The sequence below is a fragment of the Panthera leo genome, chromosome C1 (genome assembly GCF_018350215.1).
Source record: "Panthera leo isolate Ple1 chromosome C1, P.leo_Ple1_pat1.1, whole genome shotgun sequence".
NCBI lineage: Eukaryota > Metazoa > Chordata > Mammalia > Carnivora > Felidae > Panthera > Panthera leo.
Genome location: NC_056686.1, coordinates 177,722,212 through 177,741,223, shown reverse-complemented (window position 1 = coordinate 177,741,223; position 19,012 = coordinate 177,722,212). Strand labels below are relative to the sequence as shown.

Genomic DNA, 19,012 nt, shown 5'->3' with positions numbered 1-19,012 from the left:
CGTCTAAATTGTCAGCCACTGTAGGAAGCCTACGGACTGCCAAAGCGTAATTTTTATATTTTTTGAATCTTGAAATGCTTCTGTGGGCATAAACATCAGGATCACCAATATTATCATCCATACACATATTTGTTCGGAATATTAGATTTCTGTGTCTCTATTCTTCTTCATATACTTAAATCTCATTTCTAAAATATGTCTATTGCATTACTAGAAGTGGTTATACATTCAGGTTTTCAATCAACTGGTTTACTTGGTTGGATTGACTATAAATTTGTTGACATATATTGGTGATTCCTCATTTTCTTGCTCAGGGATCATTTCTTCTACTCATTTATTTTCAATCTCTCTAACTTTCTCATTTGACAGTATCCTATGAGTAGCATAACAGAGCACTCCAAGCTCATAAGGAATGGTGTAAACTAATTAGCAGGTTTTATGGTAGAAACTATTCCCCTCACACGTGATCATCCTATCTGGGTAATAAACTTTGTGAAAGTATCTGGTTCTTACTACACGAAGGCAACAGTCTAACTCAAACAAGCTCTTACTTTGCCCTTGGACTTTGGTTCATAACTGTGGATATGGTATCAATCCAGAAACAAAAGCAGAATGGGGTGAGGGACGGAGTTGAAAATAAAATAGCCTAAAAACGGATTTGGAGTTAAGAAAATTCTTGATCTTCTTCAGCAACTGACAAAAAGAAAAATAGTCCTAATAAGATGTGTTCAAAAAATAGGCTGGAAATCACAACATATAACTGAAATTTAGGGACGTTACAGAAAATTCCCCTCCGTGCAGGTGTGCAGAAGCACTGAAGAGTTACTAACAAACACTGAATAGAAGTGTTGAATAGTCTGTCATGGGGAGAAGATCCAGAACTAAGAATGAGAATCAGTGCTGGTTCGTTACATAAGCAGTGGGGCTGGCTGGCAAAGCCCGCTGTGAAAGTCGCCTTTAAACAGCAGGTGCATGGTTTGACCACTGCAGCTTGTAGCCTCCTGGCAGCATCAGCAAATGAGCCTAATCTTCTCTATGGATTTATGAATGACCACAAGCCATTCCCAAGGTACATCGAAATACCATGATTGGCCTGCTTCTAGTTTAATCACATATTCCCATGTTGGAAATTGCACCCAACATTACTTATTTCACTTCTTTGTGTGTTTGCTCACTGAGGCTCTAATTTGTGTGCCCAAAACACCATGACACAATTCCAAAGTAGCTTGGAAAAATGGGAGAAGACAAAAGAGAAAGTTTTGTATATTCTTCGTCTTTTCCATGGAAGCAGTTCATTAATTTTAACTATATTCACCAAAGTAGAAATATTAGAGATATAGTCAAACAAAATATCACCTAAGTAGATAAAGAGACACAAATATAGAACAAATGAATGATTTAAATGTCATCTTCAGTCTCTCTAGCAGCTTATGACAAATCCTTTATTAATTTGAGTATGTGATTTGAAATACTACCCATCATTCAAATGTACACAAATATTCCCACGCAAGAAAACACTTAACATATTTGACGATATACTTCAAACTTTAAAGTTATGCAGATGACACCTAGACCTTAAAAGGTATAGATATTTTACAGCTCTGCTTAAACATAAATAATGCATTTGTCTGATTCACCAATATCGAAGGTATTTTTTCTCCTGATGAATATACGCATCATCTGTGATCGTCAATACAAAACTATAAGGATGCACTGTAATAAAAGCTATACCTCTACGTGCAATAATAGGAAATAATCTATTTCATGAAAATAGTAATTCATTCTTAATCTTCCATTACCGCTGCTTCCATTACTTCTATGCCAGTGGGATGGAAGAGCGTCTTAGACTGAGTCAAAAAGTTCTGGTTTTCATGTGCTTAGGCAACAATTTTAAGGTCTGTCAGGTCAGGCCACAGATTACAGAAAAGACTCAAAAAAGACAAAACTTTGTATTAAAAAGTGAACATATTCCAAAGATTATTTAGAGATGGTATTACAAATAGCAAGCAAATGTATTGGGGCTAACGGTCAGAAAAAGTATTTTAATGTCTTCGTAGAAACGTTAAGAAAACAAAACTCGTTAATGATAGAGGAAAGGGTTCATTTTAGAACACAAACTTTTTCTTTATTGTAAGTTTAACTTTCACATAACGTTGTTAACACAGGCCAGCTACCATGCATTGGAATACACTCACAGCATTCAATATGTACTATGTTAGTATCTACATAAATGATTCTGAAATAACGTTTGTTCTTTCGATAGCTTTATTTTGGCAATAAGAAAATGCATGGATGCTAGTAAAATGCACATTCACGGTAAATGAAAAAAGCCTGAAAGAATACATTTGTTGCAATTTGCATTGGTTTGGGGAAAGGTCTGTTTAACAACTGAACACAGCCATATTTTGACTTTTAAGCTCCCACACTGAGAAAGTATCCAGGTACGGCAGCAATTTACTCTTAGGGACATTATGCTGGGCTTTGAAATTCAAAAAATAGGATAGTTCTTCTTGAATTAGTTTATGATCAATGTACAGTCTCTACACAAGGAAAATTAAAGCTGTCTGACAACTCATAGAAACATCACTGGCTATTAAAGATGGAAGAAATTGCATAAAAGCATGAAAAGCATTGGGTAATTTTGCAGTTTCATCTCTAAACACAATTGTAAAGATGTCTGTCTTTCAGTTCTTTCTCCCTCGTTCTTCTGAAGCTTAGCCTTTTAGTTCTTGCCCTTTTAAATATTTTTGCCTACTATAGCTTTGCTTCTTAATGTCCTGGTTGGTCTTACTGGGCTAAGAAAGTATTTACAAGGGGTGCCTGCTTTTATCTGTATTCACAGAGAATGCTAACAAATTAGAAGAAAGTGCAAGAGAGCACCACATACCTTGCCCAGAACATTACAATGGTTTCTGCATGCATGGAAAGTGTGAACATTCTATCAATATGCAGGAGCCATCTTGCAGGTAATGTTTTCACTCTTTAACGATTAAAATGTGGAAAGTAAAAATATAAAACTAAATTCTGGATGTTTGCAGAGAATTGGATGGCATTCTGTCTGACTGAGTGATCCTCAGCAAAACTTTTCGCTGCCTCTCCCCCTCACCCCCCACACAGACCCACTAGAAAACCCTGAAATGGGTGTGCCTTACACACGGGAGTACTATGTAACATATTATTATGTACACTCTTCTAGTAGAATTTTAAATTGTACTTTTGGCATTACAAGCTTCTTAAAAACTCAACCTCCTCCTCTGGTTTATTCACCACTCTTTCCCATGGACATAGAATAGCTCTTGACACATAATAGGTGCTCAGTAAGTATTTCTGAAATGAATGGATGAAGACTGACTATACATTGAGAGAACATGATCGCTTCTGGGAGGTCTTTTCCAGTGTCCTTCAGGTGTTCTAATAAATATTATCAATCTTGGTTTTGCTAGACACATACTCTTTTCTGCGGATCTGCTGTCCAGAAGCCTTGTATAGTGAGATTATTAGCTGTACCTCCCCAGATTCTAAGTAGGCTGATACCCAAAGAAATTCCTTGTCTGGATTTACTTAATAAATATAAGTATCTGCTGAATATTCATGAATAGAACATAATTATTTCAGAGATGGTAAAGCCAAACTTAAAAAACAAATGTATTTTATAAAGGAAGATACAAGTGGCATATGATGAAATAGGTTGTGTATTGCTATACAGTGAGAGGACTTTCTCTCTCTTCTCTCTTCCTCTTCCCTCTCCTCCTTCTTCTCCTCCTCCTCTTTTTCTGTGTCTCTTTCTTCCCCCCCCCCCCCCCAAGAACTGTCTTCCTTTTACGTTTTCCTTAACTGAACACACTAACACCTACCTTCCAGTGAAGCCAGGTAGAGTGAACAAAACTGAGATTTGTTCCTGCTGCTCTCTTATCCTTACCAGGGTCCCCATTACTGAACCCTTCTGAGGCAGAAGGAAAGACCTCAGGATGTAGAAATTACATGTGACGTACTAAAATAATTGCACAAAGCCAATGACAAGTTGATCCTCGTTGGTATTGTTATGTGAACTGTTTCTTCATTCCATTGTCAACTGCTAGTTGCAACCCAAAGATGTTCTACTGGAGCTTTCTGATGAGGGCTGAGTAAGTGAGAAGCAGCGTTCATTCTCAGATGAATAGCGCATGGGTTTATTTTACAGAACTATATTGCCTACACCATACTTTTCTTCCTACTGAAATTTAACTAACATACGTAGACAACTTTATGATCAACAGATTAAAGACATTGTTTGTTGTACTTCTGGTCTAAACATTTTTCAACAATCATTCTCACAGTAGCATAGAGAATGCTTTATCCAAAAATAAATAAATAAATAGCCCTTGTTTGTTACCCCTATCCTCCGAAACAAACCTTTTCTCAAGATAATCATGTTGACTTAGGTTGACTAAAGAGCAAGCTACAGAAAATGTGAGGCTCACTTGAACAAAAATATATAGAAAGAACAATTACCTCTGGACATCTATTATTTCTCGCATGATCATCACAAACTACCTACCAACCCTCCTATCTTCAAACTCTTATTATGAGTATAAAAGAAAAACCTCATGTTTTTGAAACCGAAAACACACGGAGATCTTGTTGAAAATAAGTAGTAGAAAACCATATCTACAAAGTAGCATTTTTTTTTCGAGAAACAAGAAGATAAATGGGTATGGGCCAACTATAAAAATGAGTCTCCCAGCTGTAGGTAACCGGACACTTCATTTCTTCCAGGTGCGATGCTGGTTATACTGGTCAACACTGTGAAAAAAAGGACTACAGTGTACTGTATGTTGTCCCCGGCCCTGTACGATTTCAGTATGTCTTAATCGCAGCTGTGATTGGAACCATTCAGATTGCTGTCATCTGCGTGGTGGTCCTCTGCATCACCAGGTCAGTACCTGTGCTCAATGGCCACCCAGATAAAGGAATTTGTTGTTTCTCCTTGCCTGAAACAGTTCACTCTAGTTGTGAGTCCCTTCGTGGCCTCTGTGGTCATCCATTCTCTGGAGTCCAATTTCCTCATCATAACAGCATATGAATAGCATCGCTTTTCATGCTGGAGTAGTACAAATTATTTTCCTTATTTTTTCATGTTGATGAAGATTATTTATTTCTGAAGCAAAGATACTTTTTTCTTTAAAGCATAATGCCAATCTTTGTTTAAACCTGCTCTTCTCTTTTAGCTATAAAAAGTCAGTCCTCATTCAAACTACAAACAGACTAATTAAATGACCAGTGTTTCCTTCTTTACTCAGATCAGTATGCCAAAAGAGGTCAGAATAGATTGGTTACAAGGCCTAGAAACGTGGTAATGTATAGCTCTCATTTGTGGTACTTATATTTCCAAGTGTAACTCACAGATATAATCATTTTTAACATATTTGATGTAAACAAGTACATTTTTGTCTTAAGTTAATGAAATAGCTTTTAATCACAAAATTCAAAGAAAGCGGCTACAATTTAAAAAGATTATGTTGCAGTACATGAAAACCTTTGGTATAGGGAACAGGCAGCAAATATGACGATAAGCATTTATATCAAACTCCAGGACAATCAAATGGTAATTGTTTCCTGGAGAGTTAGACTGAGAGAGATCCCTCTGGATCCAGTTTCAACAGGAGAGAAAAATCTGGTTAATTAGTGATGTTTGACATTGTGCTTGAGGTAAAGGAGGTAAGGCCAGGTATTTACTTGCTTAATTTTATCAGTGTGTCAATTCATGGCAACCAAACTCATATTATTTACGCCCTGTCTAACTAGCCATATGATTGAAGATACTTCTTTCTGACCCGATTTCATCCTCCTTGAGATAAAAGTTCCAAGAAAGTTTTTCAAGGTTTTTGCCAAATTCACAAGACATTTAAACTTTCATTCATTTATACAGCTCTATAGTAAATCAGAATGTTTCCTCCAAAATTATTTTTCTACAGACAGGAAAATAAAATAAAGCATCATATCTTTAGAAAATAAAGGCCATAATACATCTCTGTAGCTGTATTGCACTATCTTCTTTGAGGACAAGTGTGGCATTTGCTCTTGAAAAAGACAAAATATGGTTCATAAATCCTTTCTGGGCCTAAAAGCTTAAGGGAAGATCATCGACTGGAGCTTTGTGCTGCTCGAAGCCAAGTTGAGCTCATCAACTAGACTCTCACGTTTAGATGCCAAGTGAGTCAATGGATTATGTTAAAATAGATTCTAGGGAACATAAAGATAACTCAGGAAACCAAAAATACTGAGTACAAAGGAAAGATAGAAAAGAATCTAAAACACAAGAAATGGTGCCATGTTACTCTAAGGGGCTTGAGCCTTCTGATATCTACACAATGTACACCAGCAACCAAGTTCATATTAATAGGTCTGATCTCCTAACTGTTGGATTTGCTACTTCCTGTACTGACAAAAATGCAAAGCTTTCAATATTTTAGCATATGTCCTCGAGTTTGTTATTAGCCACAGTCCTGTTCCCATACATAATAAGAACAGCTGGAATGCCCAGGGTGTGCACGTATGCGTGTGTGTTTGTGTATCATACACACACACACACACGCGCGCGCGCGCACACACATATTTAATAACATGAGAAAGGAACAGGTATCCCCGTTTTCAAAACAGAGGCTCTGAGGTGTGAGAAGCTAGCAAATTGCTAAGTTTGCACATGAGCAATAAAGACAGCTCTGGAGTCCAGGCTGCCTGGTGCAAGAGCCTGCGCCCTTAACCACTGCTCATCCTGCCCCTCGGCTGGTCATGACGTTGTGCGTTCTGATGCTCACGACAGCCTAAACTGAGCTCCAAATTAGAGGAAGCCATTTTTTCCAGGCAAATGGCCGTTTTCATTTTCCACATTAAAACAAAACAAAACCTATTCTCTGTTTACTTCTGAGGAGGAGTACGTGAGCTAAGTTACCGTTATTGTAACACATTTTATAAACCTGTCCTGGGATGTCCTAGTCTTCCAGAGTCTTTCCAGGAGTCATACTAGTCAACAAGCCGCACTTTTCCCAGTGTGGATTCATTTCATTCTCATGGGAACATTCTGCTCCAAAACCAGATTTTCCAGCAAGGCCATCTGCCCATCACCCAAACCCTCCCTTTTTCTGGCCACCTTGACCATGCTTGTCTGTCAAGACCCATTCCAACATACCCAGTTGCTAAAATATTTATAAAATTGCACCAAGCAGAGGTCTGCTCATTCTCTTCAATTTTCTTTTAATTTCTCCATCACCTGGTCTCTCCTGTTTTTTCTCTCTTCTCCTCCTCCCGCTTTCTTTTTTTCTAATTGCTTCCCCTTGTTTTTATTATGTTAGTCAAACATCTGTCCTCCTTCTAAATACAACATGTGTCCTAAAATTATAGACATCCAGAGACATGTTCTGGAATGAAAAGAGTTGCCCTGTTAGGAAGATGGATTTTTAATCTTTTTATCTCTAGCTCCGACTTGCTGGGAATGTGACTTTCGGCTCCACGTTCATTTTGACAGATCTGCCACACCCCTGGAAAAAATATAAATATATATTCTGAAATATTTATTCACGTATGAACATACATACGAATATCTAATCCCCGATGCCCATCTTACTATAATAGGATTTGATATGAACTTTACATCGTTGTTCTTATTTGCATCGTCAAAGCATTCTTTTGTTACAAGAGAAAAGACACCAGACAGATCAGAGCTTTTCAGATAATTTGACTAAATTTAGCTTTTTATAGAAGCTAAATAACGGGTCCCAATTTATGTCTCTAGTTTAGAGTATTAATATGTAAAAGTGATATTAGGCTGGACCGGAACAATATCTCTTTTCAGTACATATCAGATATTAACAGTTGGCTCATTCTCTGGTGGAATAGAATTTAAACTTGTAGCACTGAAATGTCAATATAACATTCATCCTTAGGACATTTAAAATAACAAAATTGTTGAAGACCTTTAAAGTGAGAGGAGATGAGCTCACAACTTGCTTGATCGCATTGTGCTGAGTCATTCTTCTGCCTTACTGAGTGAGCAGCGCAAGACTAGGTAACCGCGTTCCTCCCCGACTTCTGCCTCTGTTCCTCAGTTCTCCTCAACAAATGCTTAAACGCAGTGGCAAGGAGAAGCAAACAGGAAAAGTCTTCCAACATAATCCCAGCTTCTGCTACTAATTAATTCTTTGGTCTGAAATATTTCGACAGTTTGCTTAATCCATGACTTCACTCTGTAATTGTAGGACCAAATTTTAGGTATAGCACTGGACTAAGATCTGTGAACTTTCCAACCTTCTAGGAAATGCCCCAGAAGCAACAGAATTCACAGACAGAAGCAAAATACAGGGCACTACAGTTCAGACAACACAACAAGAGCATCCACGAGGTTAATCTAAAGGGAGCATGTTGCACAGTGGCCGGACTACCGAGAGCTGGGACTACACAATACAGTATTATAGACAAAAGAATAAGACAAGAGATCTACACATGTTGCCTTGCATTTGTGGTAATCTACACCAATGAAAACATGTACTACAGCTATATTTGATTATGTATGGATATATTTGAAATAGTATACATTGTCTTGATGTTTTTTCTGTAATGTAAATAAACTATTTATATCACACAATATAGTTTTTTCTTTCCCATGTATTTGTTATATATAATAAATACTCAGTGATGAGAAAAAATTGGCATTCTTAAATGTGCGGTATCTCATGACTGTAAATATAATCAAGCTAGTACAATCTGTACAGGTACAGTAGTTCATCTTTCCCCACATCTTGAGACAGAGCATTAGTTTATACAGGACTCAGTGGCCAGGTTTTGAGTGATTCCAAGATCGAGGGAAATGATGGTTATTGGAAAAGAGAAAAAATAATTTTCTTTGTATCGAGTGAGGATAAAATATTTCAGATCTCCGAATCATCTCTATTTCATCAACTTCCCCGGTCTTCCATTTTCATCCCCAGAGCTGAAAAATCTCTGGCATATAAACTAAATCAAAGAAAAAAGGGAGGGAAAGTGTTTTATAACTCATAAAAAAGGGGGAAAGAAGATATTGGTTTTTATTCGGAAGACATCTTAGACTCCCCCTGTTAAGTGCATATACCTGAAGGATCTGGAATGAGATACATATCAAGAATACACACAGCACAAAATCTATTCCATTTAGGCGAGTGGAATTAACAACTTGGAGAAAAATTTAATAACACCGTTAAAAGGGAAACACCAGAGTCATGGATTCTCAGAAGCACCTTGTTGCATTTATATTATAGAATTCTTTAAAGAGAAGTTAGAATCCCCACCAAATTTCTTACGAATGGCCCTTATGGCTAATGCAGCGCCATTATTTGAAGTGAAACCAGATTGATGATGATTATTTTATGAAAACACAGAAACATGTTTTAAGTATATTTATATGCTGATATAAGAAAGCAAATTAATCCTGGGGCGCCTGGGTGGCTCAGTCAGTTGAGTGTCCGACTCTTGATTTTTGGGTCAGGTCATGATCTCGTGCTTAGTGAGTTCGAGCCCTACACAGGGCTCCATGCTGACAGTGTGGAGCCTGCTTAGGATCCTCTGTCTCCCTCTCTCTCTGCCCCTCACCCACTCGTGCTGTCTCTGACTCTCTCAAAATAAGTAAATAAACTTAAAAAAAAATCAATCCCATAGCATCTGAAAGAATTTAGTGGGAAGCTGATAGGGATTTTTCAGTATGTAAATAGGTATGACTGAAAAGAAATAAGATGTGAGTATTCTCTGAGAGTAAGAAGTAAATAATGAATCAAATAATTGCCTTATTATGACTCCATTCTCCCCAGCTTTCTGTGGCTAATGTAGTACATCTAAATAGAGCTTTCTCTGTCTCCTTTAAATGACCTCTGCATGGAGTAAGAGGAACGCCGCTTCTGTGTCCAAAAAAAAAAGATAAATATCAAATTAATACATTCTGGATATAAAATATTCGGTGAAAAATAAGTTTCTTGAAGTGATACTTAAGATATTTGTTAAAACACTTAAAGGGGGGGACAATCTAAATAGGATTTAGGTCTCTGTGAAAAACCTGGTTTTCTAGGTTAATCAGCCCTCTGAAAAGTGTGAAACTATGGGCGTGACCATCACACAAGTATTTCCAGAAATCGGCCTTGTGCTGCTTGTACAAAACAAACTCCATTTAAACTTGTACACGGAGCTTTAGTTTGATCAAAAAGCACAGAGATGTACTAACGGTGATCTCCTTTGTAAGACAGTAGGTGATGGCAGACAAACCCTTCCTCCCAAGGGAAGAGCAACGATACAATACTACAGAACTTAGAGTTTAAGCGAAACAGTTCCACTGACCTTTCCCTGTTAAGAGTATGAAATGACTTGCTTTGTTAAGTATCGGTATGCTACTTTGCAGGAATGTTTATCAAAGAATCATAAACCTGAGTGTTGGAAAAGTCCTTGGAGTTAATAACACAATGCATTCCTCTTCACCTCCATGATCACCTATCCAATGAAGGAAATCCTTTTAAAAGAAACATAGTGAATCATAAGTGACCATATAGTATGTGCCAAGCGCTATGCAAAATCTTAGGAAAATATAAGTAAAACACGATCTTGACTCTAAAGCAACTCACAATCTAGTCCTGACAGAAAATCATCCAGCCTCTGCTTGCACATTTCTTATAACTTGGAATTTCATTCTTAGACAATTCTAATTTTGAGACCTGTTTTTCTCATATTGAGCTGAATTTTACTTCTCTGTGGTTTCTGCCCATGGCTCTTATTTTTCCTTACTGGAGCAAAAGAATAAAGACTTATGAATTTAAGACTTTAAAAACAGATACCATGTTTTCTCCACTCACTGCATGGCCCCTTTGCAAGTGCTTTCTTCTCCTGGTGAAATATCCTTCATGTTCTCATCTGATCTTCAGGTGATATAGTTTCCCCTACCCCCTGACATCTGCATCATCCTTCCTGGGACAAATTCTACTTTGTCTATTCATTTCTTTAAGCGTAGAGTTCAGAATTACACGGTTGTGGTCTGGCCAGAAGAGAATATAGTTGAACTTGTAAAAAGCAAATTTAACTGAGAGCCACGATCTCTAAATTCAAGTTCCTACTTCGATCACAAGTTTGTTGTAGAATCTTAAGCAAGTCATTTCAAATCACCGGCCTTATTTTCCTCATTATTTCGATCTCTGTAGCTCTAAGCTTCTAGATCTCCAGAAATCCGATACTATACTTTTGTTATTGCTACCCAAGACCACACTATTTTTGCTGTTTGTGCTCAACTTAAATCTAAAACTCTTTAAATAAACTGCTATTAAGCCATGTCATTCTCCCATTCATTCATTATACATTTATTTTACATTATACAGGTACTGAGGGCCACCAATTACCAGCACCACACGAAGCACTGAGACTACAAAGATATAAGGCGGAATCTCTGCCTGAAAGGAGCTCACTGTCCGATTGTCCTGGTTCCTTGCATCAAAGATCTCACAGCCCTGCTGGGAGACTGAGAGCTAAATAAAAATTTATAAAGCATGCGACAAAGGCTATGATAATGGTCAGTTCAGAGAGCTTGGGGCCCCTGCAGGAAGACTCTCAAGGCCAGGTAGATGTGCCTCTTTGCAGTGAGATACACAGGATGACTTCCTCATGCTCCATACAAACTCTCACTTCTTGCTTCTGAGATTTTATCCACTTCTCACTGCTCTCTTTATACCCTTCTTCTACCCACAGTACCCAGAGCAAAGAGCAGCTCATCAGTGAAGCTTCTATGTTTCCTTTGGCAGTGTTCCTAATTCTGCTGTAGCATTTTCCACGTTATTCCTTACTCGTCCCTGCAAATCTGTCTTTCCCTTAGCCTGGGAGCAATCAGAAAGCAGAAAATTAGCACCTTGCCAATTGTTCCCATTTCTTCAACGAGCATTTATTGGGCGCCTATACCGTGCCAGAGACTATTCTAGGTGCTATTACGTAGTGATGAAGTAGATAACAGGTCTCTGCACCCAGGCTGACCTTCTAGCAAAGGAGATAGAGGCGAGGATTAATTAAACAGTAAACAAAAACAACAACACAACCATAAAGTTTAAGTTCTATTCAAAGAAGGAAAGTTAGAATGAGGTGACTCGGGGTGACTGGATGGTGAGTGGGGATTGGGTCCCTCCAAGGAGAGTATGGTCTTTAAAACTTGGCCTCTGACTCAAGACAGAAATGGGTCCTAGGCGAAGTTCCACTTTACTAACTACTCAACCTTGAGCAAGTTGCCTCAGTTCCATATGCCTTGTATTTAAAAGACAAAAATGTCTTCCCATCCTCAATAATACTACTATGACAAGTAACTAAGACAATCCATGCTGTGCTTGGAACAATGACGTGTACAGAGTAAACTTCGGACACATGGAACTTTTTTTCAGGGATATAATACATATTTGCTGTAAGAGTCATCAAGACGAAAAAAACATAGTTCATCAGTTAAGTGAAACATAAAAGGAATCAGATGGTTAAAGCTGGGAAGCATCAAGCTATCACACTTACTCAAAGGATTGTCTCTGTGGAGACAAGAGAGCTGGTTCTGGAAAAATGAGGCAATATAGAGTTAAGAAACAATACAGCTCCTCTATTTTTTTTTTCCAAATGGGTTCACTGGCATCATGTCTGAACAAAAGGAGGGATCATTCTTTCATGTTAAAAGAGGTCTATCCTGATAAGCCCATACTGTTAAACCTCTTGTGTGCGTTCCCAGGCACAGGATGAGTGAGTCAATATTGCAGGGACTTTGCAGGGCTGAATTCTTTACTTTCATGAATCCTTGAGGAGAAGTCAGTGCAGACTATCGAAATATGACGGAGATTATCTCAGAGTCATATTAGTCTCTCAGCTAATGTTTATCCTCAGATGCTGCCTCCCTTCTCCAAAGTCATGCACACCTGTGCCAGCTGTTACCGTTCCTCAATTACAGTAGCCACCTCGGTTATATAATTAATCATCTGGATATCAATAACAAAAACCTTTTCCCTTAATTAACTGCTATCTTTATACGAGCATTCCCATTATATGAAGGATGAAGGATTACACAGAGTAATGGCATCAGCTTTATAACTGATGCGTAAATATACAAATGAATATGACCCTTTGAAATCAGCGTCAGGAAGGTATGGCTGATGTGCAGCCCACCTGATCACATTCACACCTCCGTCCACCCTCGTTCTGCACAAAAATCTGCTTTATTGGTCCACCTACTCTAGGAAGGTGACCTTCATCGATACCTACCTCCGGTAACACTAAATGAGCTATTTTAACTTAGGTTTTGCATTTGCTCTTAACTTTCCAATTATTTTTCATTATTTACCTTGCATCAGATCAGAAAAGAAGGAAATAATGCTTTCCATTATTTCCCAAACCAATTCAGCCCAAGAACCTCAACGCAGAGTTAATGAGAAGCCCCAAAGCAGGTGTTACGGGCGAGAGAGGACAGGAACAAGAACCAGTCCTCTGTTCGTAGTGATCCCATTGCCACTGGTAAGCTTGGATCCACAAGGCGTTTAGTCAGAGTGATCTCCTGAGGCAGCCATTCTCCAGACCCACGCAGTCAACCCATTCCGCCGGGCATTTTGAGAGGGCTGTTTGCCCTCCCTCTCTGTGAGGGTCTCCTCTTGTGGGGCTTTCTCCCCTTCTTAATGTCCTCACCACCTTTTTCCTTCTCCTCATGAAGACTTCATCCTCCGCGACAGCCCATCTTTGCCGCAATCCAGCCTAATTCTCCTCCGGGGAGTTAAGTGTTGAAGACGCAGGCCTCTTTAGGAGTCCAGCTCTGAAAACGAAGCACAGAATAATGTCCCAAGTTGTCGCCACTGTGCGCCTAATGACAAGTAAACGTGTTACCTAAATCACATGTAACCAAAATTCGAAAACGCCGATAAGCCAGAAACATAAAACAATCCACCAAGAGATAAACACCGTAGTGTTTGTGTATATCCTTTCAGATAATGTCTATGAATGCATGTTGAGGATGTTAGAAGACAATAAAACAATTTTTAATAAACCGAATCCTCACCAAAGGGTAAGCTACAGAGAATCATAGTCAGTATTAACCTATCCGTGTACACGGTGCGGTCCTTGTTTAACCCCTCTCCGTCATGACTCAGTGAGGCCCTCACAGTTCAGCCTAGGGTCTCCAAGTGCCCCCTTTTATCTTTCTCTTTGTCTCCCCTTAGCACTAATTTCCACCGTCTCCCATACTCCTTGCAAGGGGCCTTCTGCTGTCAGTGCACTTACAGCACTGGCCAGGAGTTCTCAGTCTCGTGGTCTACAGCTGCCCAGACTTTGCCCACAAAGGATGGGGGCCAGATCTACAAGTTCTCCTTAATTGTCCGTGTGCCTAACTTGCATCTGCCTAGATCCAGGGCTGCTTAGCCAGCTCTACCCTCCACTCACCATGAGGCCGTTCTGTGTCTCTTTTCACTCTGGAGAGGCCTCTCTCTGAGCCCCGGGCCACGTAACCATATCGCGCCCACGATGTGCCTGTACCAATGCCGTCATTCCGCCAAGGGTTTGTGCTTAAGTCAAACTCAGCCCATCATGGGGCCTACCTCTGCCTTGAGGTGTTTCCCTTCCCTGCCTTGATTGCTATGAGTAAAAGGCCATTTGTTGGCATTAATTGAGGCATTTGATTTGATTCAGAACCAGGAGTTTGTATAAGTAGTGTAACGTTAAATAACAATAACGATGACATTAAGAAATGTGCATATTTTTACTTTTATTTACCCAAAAATGTATTATGTGATTCCTTCTTTTTTTTTTTAATGTTTATTTATTTTTGAGAGACAGAGAGAGACAGAGTGTGAGCGGGGGAGGGGCAGAGAGAGAGGGAGACACAGAATCCAAAACAGGCTCCAGGCTCTGAGCTGTCAGCACAGAGCCTGACGCGGGGCTCGAACCCACAGACCGCGAGATCATGACCTGAGCTGAAGCTGGACGCTCAACTGACTGAGCCACCCAGGTGCCCTTATGTGATTCTTTTCAAAAATACTTGAGCCAATTTCAAACTGAACACAATATAAAGTTGAATAATTAAAAGTACCATAAGAATGTTATATTACTTAGGGGCGCCCGGGTGGCTCAGTCAGTGGAGCGTCCAACTCTTGATTTTGGCTCACGTCATGATCTCACTCACAGTTTGTGAGATCAAGCCTCGTGTCTGGCTCTGTGCTGACAGCAAGGGGCCAGCTTGGGATTCCCTGTCTCCCTCTCTCTCTACCCCTCTCCTGCTCTCTCTCTCTCCCAAAAATAAATAAATAAACATTAAAAAAAAAGAATGTATCTTACTTAGAGTAATGCACAAACAGCTGCCACCCATCACCTGAGCTGAAGTTAGCTGCTATAAAAGGACAGAGAATTTTCCTTGTTGAACTCATCCAGTAAAGACAGTCTATTCTTCTAATGGGCTTTGTTACGCGTTGCTTCAAGGAGTCTCTTTACAAAACAAAGATGAAAACACTGTGGTCTCCAAGGGACACGCTTACCTCTTTACTACTTACTTGAAAGAAACAATGATAACTAGAAGTGATTTCACCTGTTCATATCCATAACCTCTGGACCAATGGCATTTCCAGAAAGTACCCTCAGAAGGCCAACTGACAAAATGAGGGATGGGGGAGAAGAAAGCGAGTGAGAGAGAGCTGAATCCAGGGCCCCGGAGGGTGAGAGGAACTGAGACAACAGATAATTGGCTTGGGGGAGAAGGGGATGGGTATGGGAAAAGGAATTTAAAGATGGTTCCTTCAAATGGCGCTTCGAGAAGAAGTGTGGCCAAAGCATATAAGCGGGATTGCAAGAGTACAGAAGGGCCGCGAGAAAACAGGAAGCAGGCAGGGGACACCCCAGCCGGCCTCTGGCCTTGAAGTCTTGGAAGGCCAACGTGCTGCATGCACGGGTTGGTGGGCGAGGACCTAGCCTGCAAGCTGGGCAGAACGAGGCCAGGGCCCAGCTCTAAAAATGACTTTTCAGGCCTCTGGGTGAGGAAGCGAATGTGTTTAAAATACAAAGTTTTGTCACGTGCCCATTTTCTTCCTCACCACTCTTGACCTCAAGATATGCAGATTGGATCCTTTATATTCTGCAGAACCACCTGGTCCCAAAGCCCTGGATCTTTCTAGATGGAGAATAAAGGAACAGCTCATCCTCCACCCAGAGGCTAGCCCTCCCTCTGGAGGTGGGCTGGGGAGGCCAAGCGGCGGTCACAACCGCGACCCGCCGCGTAGCAATCGGATCTGGCTACGCTTGGAAAACAAAATCCTGGGGCCTGAAAGCAGCCCCGAGCAGCGTTCAGAAAAGACCTGCTAAAACAAAAGGAAGCCCACTCGCCCCGGCTGAGTGAAGACAAATCCATCTGTGGTCCGCCTGGGGAAACACGGGTCAGAACTGCCGCGCAAAGCAAACCATGGGGAAGTATTGTTCAGGTTTGAAAAGACGAGGAGCCCGAGAAAAATGACGTCTCTGTAAGCGGAGGCCAAGAAAGGACTGGGGACGAGGCGGGCCCCAGCGTTCTACCTCTCAGCCCTTCCAAAGGCACGGAGATCTGTTCTTCGAAGGGCAGAGGAGTTAGTTGGAGGGATCCGCGATTAAGCTCACACACCGGAGCCTTGTTAACAGCCGGTGACGTCGCCAACGTCCCCCCAGAGGGTTGAGACTCCGCACCAGCATCCACGTAGTGACATTACATTTCCCTTTTCAACAAGATGTACATGAATGTTCACTTGCGCCCAATTACAGTAATGCATGATTTACATACAATTAACTCTTCCTGCTTAATTGCAGCCACGCAGGGATTAAGGAGAAAGGGCTTTTACTTTGTAAACATTATACGCTTCAACACTTAGCCTCTGTACGACATATTTCTGGCCCAGGCGCAAATGAAAATGAGTTCTGCAGTCACTGGGTTTCACCCTCCGTGCTCTTCTCTCAGGATGATGTATCAGTGGAGTCACCGGAGTCCTTATCTAGCCAGAGCAAAGGAATCTAATTTTTCCGAAATGCGAATGTATGAACCGGAGTACTTTGTAGCAAGGATCTCGAGTTCCGAAGTGTTGCATGCAGTGAGGAGTTTAACATTCTGGGCGAGGAATCCGCAAAGGGCAGGAGAATGGGTCTCTAGTTTTCCAGAAGCAGCAAGGAAAATGCTGTCTTCAAAGGGCCATCCAAAGCTGCTTTGACAACAACATGATTAAAGGCTGCCTCTGCTCTCATCGTACATCTGTCGCTTTTCTGCCTTCCTTTTGGCCACAAACACGAACACGATTTTTCTCTGAATAAGACTTCAGATTGCACATTAACGGGGAATTGGAAGTGAAGTTCGCTGCCACTCACACCGAAAGAATTTTTTTTTTCCTAGCCGATGCCAGACCTGGTGCCAGAACAGTGGGGTTGAAGGCAAATCACCGAGCTGGCACAATAAGAAGATGATTGAAGGTAACAGGGACGGAATGTCACCGTTATCAGTTCAGTGGGGACGTGGAAATGCTTCTCTGAAAAGCCGCACAAAAACCCCTCAAGGGGACCGAACGCTCACCGCACCGGCTCACCACAAAAGACGGCGATTTCATCTTGCCACATCGTCAACCCTCTTTTCGCCCGGTACACAGAAAACCCGGATATCCTAAGAAAAGGTTTTGAAGGGGCAAAAGAGACACCAGATAACCCGTGAGCTCCTAGAAAAATTCATGGGAGAGCAAGATCTTATGCTCAGAACAGATTGCATTTGCAAGAAAAAGACTGTACATTGAAATTAGGCAGATTGGATTTCATTTTCGGAAAATTGAAAAATAGAGAAACACACTCCTGAGTTCATTTCTTGAGCAATCCTTGTGAACGCTTTGCCTAATCAACCAGCTACCTGCATCGTACCAAGGACTTCGATAAAAAGGCCATTAACCCTGCATTTAATACGTAGAAGCACCTGGTATACTATACAAAATTATTTTGCTTCATAATCCCTGCCTATTTATCTGGCAGCAACACGTAAGTGAAGAGGCCTTCCCCAGGTCCTCGTATCAGGAGGGCTCCTGTGTGGGAGATTTTCAAAGACATCTCTGGAAAGGCTGGAAATAGTGAGCAGTCTCCGGTCTGTGTGGGGAAAATTGGTCTAGTCATCTGTATTTTGCTCCCTTCTTTTCATCATTGCAAATTTTTCTGTCAGGATCCGAGGCATTAGAGAGATTAAGTTGTTGATTCTTTTCTTTTCTTTCTTTCTTTGAAATTAAGGTCTTTCTGTTCTCTTGAGTTTCCATTGCCCTGGCACTCACTGCTTCACATTACGCCCCGTGTTCTAAGACATCCTTACTTTAAAATTCATGAATCAACCTTGAATTTTCCATCCTTTGATCCTTCATTGAGTTGTTGTTTCGCAATATCAAAAAACCTCAAAAGCTAACTTGAATAGTGGCCGTACTCAAAGGAACACTATGCCGGAATTGATCCTGAAGACACAGAACCAAACTTTTTCCATTTCAGACATAACCCCGTGTTTGACCTGATCAGAAGGAAGGAAACTCCTTAAAGAACTGACTTTTTCTTTCTATGTGGGAAGATTTTAAGAATTGATACTATGGCTTATTGATTGTGATAATGTATGATGTCTATAAAATTATCTTTTCTGACTAAGGATAAAAGCAGGAGCCTCACGTATTAAATTCCTACTCATCGTTTATAGGAGAGGTATTGTTTGGGGCACTTTATGAGTAGTATTTCACTTATTTCTTATAATGGGCCTCTGAGACAATTCACGATTATAGCCGTTTCACGATGAAGTAGCTGTAAAGTAACTCATAGAGTTGTAGATAATTTGGCCAAGGTCACAGAGCCAGAATGAACCACCATCAATATTTGAATCCAGATCAAAGCAGGATTCAGTCTGTTCCGCTATATCATGTGGTTTCTATTACTTTTTATTTTACGCGAGCAGGTCAGAGATTGTATAGCTTTCAGGGTTACCTATTGGCCGGCCAGATGCTTGTTCCAGGTGCCA

The 19,012-nt window shown here is 40.4% G+C and overlaps 1 protein-coding gene across 4 annotated transcripts in view; it reads left to right on the top strand.

The window, feature by feature from the left end:
- The window catches only part of TMEFF2 (transmembrane protein with EGF like and two follistatin like domains 2), a 238,786-nt gene extending 227,328 nt beyond the window's left edge, over nt 1–11,458 (top strand). For 2 of the 4 annotated variants that reach the window (XM_042949521.1, XM_042949519.1), the window contains 3 exons: nt 2,843–2,966; nt 4,756–4,914; nt 8,291–8,622. In XM_042949521.1, coding sequence (XP_042805455.1) covers nt 2,843–2,966; nt 4,756–4,914; nt 8,291–8,387 — 380 coding nt within the window. In that variant the 3' untranslated portion in view covers nt 8,388–8,622. Of the gene's footprint in view, nt 1–2,842; nt 2,967–4,755; nt 4,915–7,922; nt 8,045–8,290; nt 8,623–11,360 lie in introns of those variants that run through there. The other 2 variants (XM_042949520.1, XM_042949522.1) reach the window with 2 other exon arrangements.
- Nucleotides 11,459–19,012: the final 7,554 nt, after the last annotated feature.